General features: G+C 40.7%; 1 protein-coding gene across 1 annotated transcript; it reads right to left on the bottom strand.

The window, feature by feature from the left end:
- Positions 1-4,104: 4,104 nt before the first annotated feature.
- LOC111138575 (olfactory receptor 2B11-like) lies at positions 4,105-5,034 on the bottom strand. Its single transcript, XM_022490595.1, has one exon. It carries the CDS (start codon positions 5,032-5,034, stop codon positions 4,105-4,107), a length of 930 nt encoding a protein of 309 aa, XP_022346303.1.
- Positions 5,035-5,515: the final 481 nt, after the last annotated feature.

Here is a 5,515-nt window from a genome sequence, read left to right as displayed (position 1 = left end):
CTCTGGAGTATTATGCCTCCATCAGAAAGGATGAATACCCAACTTTTGTAGCAACATGGATGGGACTGGAAGAGATTATGCTGAGTGAAATAAGTCAAGCAGAGAGAGTCAATTATCATATGGTTTCACTTATTTGTGGAGCATAACAAATAGCATGGAGGACAAGGGGAGTTAGGAAAAGGGAGTTGGGGGGAAATTGGAAGGGGAGGTGAACCATGAGAGACTATGGACTCTGAAAAACAATCTAAGGGGTTTGAAGTGGCGGGGGGTTAAGAAGAATAATTATGCATTAAAGATCATTGTGATCATTATCTCTGGAATGTACAGAAACATATTGCCCCTTTTAGGACCTATTCTCATAGTGGTCCCTATCAAATCCTTTACCTGATGCTGATTACTGACAATTTTGAGGACTGAGGTGGCAAGAGCATTGAGGCGGTGTCCCAGTGGCACCATCACTAAAGGCAGGGCCCAGGAGGGGACAGGTTCAGGGAGGGGGATGGCCTCAATTAGCCTTCAACAAGAAACGGTCCTTAATTGTCTCTTTCTTCTCTGAAAGAGACAACCCCAGAGGTTACATTGCCATGTGAATAGAAATGAAATATTGGAAATTTCAATGGCTGTACTGAGCGGGGACAAAACATCTCATCACGTCTCCCTTCCAAGTATGACAAAGTCCTTGGGGACCTGGGGAAAATGAGCTCCTCGCTATCAGTCCCTGTTCTTAGCCAGCTCAATAATGAGGTCCCCAGGGTCTGCCTTCCTACTTAGGAAGAAGTGTGTACTTTGAGAATCTAACTATATTTCTAACTTTAAACAACAAACACTGCTTTTTAACCAGGTCCATAGAGATGTCTTCACCATTTTGGGAGAAAGGACAAGCAAACACCACAGGTCTCTGGCTTCTCAGAAAATAGTGGGGCCACCATCAATAAATCAAACCAAAATGCTGTGGTCATTCCTCTCTGCCCTTCTAGATCATAACTACCCTTCTAGATTATAACTGTATTATGGGTAAACAAGGTACTTATTTAGGGATTAAGAGGAAAACCCTATTCTTCCCTTAGAGGACAGAGAAAAAGCAGGAAAAATACAAGTGACCAAATCCCTGGGACACTTTTTTGCTTTTGTTTTTGAGTGTAGTTGACACAATGTTATATTAGTTTCTGGTGTTCAATATAATGATTCAACAATCATAAACATTATGAAATGCTCACCATGATAAACATAGTCACCGTCTATCACCATACAAAGTTATCACAATATTATTGACTATATTCCCTAAGCTATACTTTTCATCCCTGTGACCTATCTATTTTAGAACTGGAATTTTCTGCTTCTTAATCCCCTTCTCCCATTTCACCCATCCCCCTTTGGCAACCCCTAGTTTGTTCTCTCTATTTATAAATCTGTTTCTGGTTTTCTTTGCTCCTTTTGTTTTTTTAGATTGAAATTTTGCCACTCACAACAATATGGGTGGTCCTAGAGGGTAGTCTGCCAAATGAAGTAACTCAAACAGAGAAACAAATGTCACATAAGTTCAATTACATGCAAGATGCTGCTTTTATTGATTTGGATTCATTTATCCATAAATCATATATGCAACTTATGAATTATTGAACACTACATCTGAAACTAGTGATGTGCTATATGTTGGCTAATTAAAAGTTTTAAATTTAATTTAATTTTTTCAGTGTTCCAAGATTCATTGTTGATGCACCACACCCAGTGCTCCATGCAATACCTGCCCTCCCTAATACCCGCCACTGAGATCACCTAACCTCCCCATCCCCCTCCCCTCCCAAACCCTCAGTTTGTTTCTCAGAGTCCACAGTCTCTCAGGGATCCCCCTCTCCGATTTTCCCCAGTTCACTTCTCCTTTCCTTCTCCTAATGTTATCCATGTTATTCTTTATGCTCCACAAGTAAGTGAACCATATACTAATTGACTTTCTCTGCTTGAGTTATTTCACTCAGCATAATTTCCTCCAGTCCCATCCATGTTGATGAGAAAGTTGGGTACTCATCCTTTCTGGTGGCTAAGTAATACTCCATTGTATGTATGGGCCATATCGTTATCCATTCATCTGTTGAAGGGCATCTCACCTCCTTCCATAGTTTGGCTATTGTGGACATTGCTGCTATGAACATTGGGGTACAGATGGCCCTTCTTTTCACTACATCTGTATCTTTGGGGTAAATAACTGGTAGTGCAATTGTAGGGTCATAGGGTAGCTCTATTTTCAATTTTTTGAGGAACCTCCACATCATTTTCCAAAGTGGCTGCACCAACTTGCATCCCCACCAACAGTGTAAGAGGGTTCCCCTTTCTCCACATCCTCTCCAACACTTGTTGTTTCCTGTCTTGTTGATTTTGGCCATTCTAACTGGTATAAGGTGGTATCTCAATGTGGTTTTGATTTGAATTTCCCTGATGGCTAGTGATGATGAACATTTTTTCATGTGTCTGTTAGCCATTTGTGTGTCTTCCTTGGAGAAGTGTCTGTTGTCTTCCGCCCATTTTTTGATGTGATTATCTGTTTTGTGTGTGTTGAGTTTGAGGAGTTCCTTATAGATCTTGGATATCAGCCCTTTGTCTATAGTGTCATTTGCGAATATCTTCTCCCATTCCGTGAGTTGCCTCTTTGTTTTGTTGACTGTTTCCTTTGATGTGCAGAAGCTTTTGATCTTGATGAAATCTGAAAAGTTCATTTTTCACTTTTGTTTCCTTTGCCTTTGGAGACACGTCTTGAAAGAAGTTGCCGTGGCCAATGTTGAAGAGGTGACTGCCTATGTTCTCCTCTAGGAGTTCGATGGGTTCCTGTCTCACATTGAGGTCTTTCATGCATTTTGAGTTTATCTTTGTGTATGGTGTAAGAGAATGGTCGAGTTTCATTCTTCTACACATAGCTGTCCAATTTTCCCAGCACCATTTATTTAAGAGACTGTCTTTCTTCCATTGGATATTTTTTTCTGCTTTGGCAAAGATTTGTTGACCATATAGTTACACCAAAGATACAGATGTAATGAAAAGAAGGGCCATATGTACCCCAATGTTCATAGTAGCAGTGGCCACAATAGCCAAACTGTGGAAAGAGCCAAGATGCCCTTCAGCAGATGAATGGATAAAGAAGATGTGGTCCATATATACAATAAAGTATTACTCAGCCATGAGAAAGGATGAATACCCAACTTTTGCATCAACATGGATGGGACTGGAGGAGATTATGCTGCATGAAATAAGTCAGGCAGAGAAAGCCAATTATCATATGGTTTTACTTATTTGTGGAACATAAGGAATAGTATGGAAGACATTAGAAGAAAGGGAAAAATGAAGGGGGGGAAGTCAGATGGGGAGGTGAACCATGAGAGATTGTGGACTCTGAGAAGCAAACCGAGAGTTTTGGGGGTATGGAGGGATGGGTTGGCTTGGTGATAGGTATTAAGGAGGGCACATATTGCATGGAACACTGAGTGTCATATGTAAATAATGAATCTTGGAACACTACATTTAAAACTAATAATGATGTACTGCATGATGACTAATATCACTTAAGAGAAAATAGTAATAAAGAATAAAGATCTTTTTGAACTGTTAAAAAAAAACAATAGTGTCTCCATAATTGAATTGATAAACTTAGAAGGCTTGCAGTTGTTCTGAAGGGTGGGGTGCCCAACAGGGAATGCACAGCTTAGCCCAGCTGCCCACTGAGACATGAGCTACTATGGCAGAGACCAGTGAAAAATACCTCTCAAGTGACATTATGATACAAAGTGCACAGATGTGGGGTTGCAGTACTATTTTATAATGATTAGTTTGAACTAATGGGTTCATATTTTAATTTATATTATTACATATTTTATTACTTAGTACAATTAGTATTTCAGAGTACAGTGTAGAACTACTTTCACTACATTTTCACAAACATAGTGTGCTTAGTGGTGCATATAGCCAAGCATCATTGTTGCCTAACATCACTGTATCAAATGCAGCACATGAATATCTCACATAAAATTTGGGGAAATAGGACGCAAGAGTGAATTATTAGAGAAAACCCTATAAACCTACTGTAATTTTAAATACTTTCTATTTATTTCCCAGCTATCACTTGGAAGTGAATATGCCCCTCACTAGGTTGACTAATGCCCCCTTTACATCCTTATTCCTCAAGGTGTAGATAAAAGGGTTCAGTGCAGGTGTCACCACTCCATAGAAGAGTGCCATGAACTTGGGCTGGTCCCTTGAGATGGAAGAGGGGGGCTGAAGGTACATGCTAATGGCTGGACCATAAAACAAGAAAACTACAATGAGGTGGGAGGAACATGTCCCAAAGGCCGTCCTCCTTCCCTCCGAAGACTTAATTTTAAATACAGCATGTCCAATACAAGCATAGGAAGCAAGAATTAAGCACAGAGGAACAGCTAACATAAAAATACACACCACAGAGAGCATGAGCTCATTAGCAGCCTTTTCTCCACAGGCAGCCTTTATCAGAACAGGAATCTCACACACCAAATGATCCAATTTATTGAGGCCACACAGTGGTAACTGTAAGGTAGCAGTGGCCTCTGAGACAGCATAGGTGATTCCAGTCAGCCACACAGTGGATACCAACAGGATACAGACACGTGGGTTCAGGATGAGGGTGTAGTGCAAAGGCTTGCAGATAGCCACATAGCAATCAAAAGACATGACAGCCAAAATCAGACATTCTGTGCCCCCCATTATGTGAAAGAAATAAAGCTGAGCCACACAGCCAAGATAGCTAATTGTCTTCCTAGCACTTCCCAGGTTAAACAGCATCTGAGGGACAATGCTTGTGGTGTAGCACATGTCCAGGAAGGAGAGGTTTGTGAGGAAGAAATACATGGGGCTGTGCAGATGGGCATCTAACCTAGACACTAGAATAATGGCTATGTTTCCAACCATGGCCATGGGGTATGTTATAAGAAGAATAGCAAACAGAGGAAGCTCCAGCCAAGGACGGTCTGAGAAGCCTAGTAGAATAAACTCTTCAGGATGGCTGTTGTTCATTGTACCAGTCTTTACCTTGTTTCACCTACAGCAGAGAAGTGGCAGAAAATATAGGAAGAGTTAGGAGAACTGTATGTGTCATCCACTGACAGAGGATGGGCTACAGAATCTTGTGAGGGAAATAATAAAAGGGATCTGACACCAGGTGACTTACTTTCCCTCCTGACACTACAAAACAGAGCTGGTGACTTTAGAAAAATAGACTGACCATGCTGAAACTCAATGTATAAAAGCATGACAACGACAATCTCCTTGTGTTAGAAAGAGGATTAAATGGAAAGTGGAAGCATCTTGTGTTTTAGAAACTCCAAAGTAATGATTTTCAAACTTTGCTTGCTTGCATAAAAATCATATGAGGAGATTGTTAAAATGCAATTTATCGATTTCTGTCTCTTGGTGTCTGATAGAGTGGATGTGAGATGGGGCCCCGGGGACACTGATGCAAGGTATTACTGAAATATTATGAGCAGTGGAATTCTTG

Source organism: Enhydra lutris, unplaced genomic scaffold, assembly GCF_002288905.1.
Source record: "Enhydra lutris kenyoni isolate GAN:26980312 unplaced genomic scaffold, ASM228890v2 scaffoldscaffold93, whole genome shotgun sequence".
Taxonomy (NCBI): Eukaryota; Metazoa; Chordata; class Mammalia; order Carnivora; family Mustelidae; genus Enhydra; species Enhydra lutris.
This window is presented reverse-complemented; position numbering and strand designations above follow the sequence as displayed.

Bases quoted from the DNA above. Each gene is read 5' to 3' on its own strand.
- LOC111138575 (XM_022490595.1), bottom strand. From the start codon at position 5,034: ATGAACAACAGCCATCCTGAAGAGTTTATTCTACTAGGCTTCTCAGAC.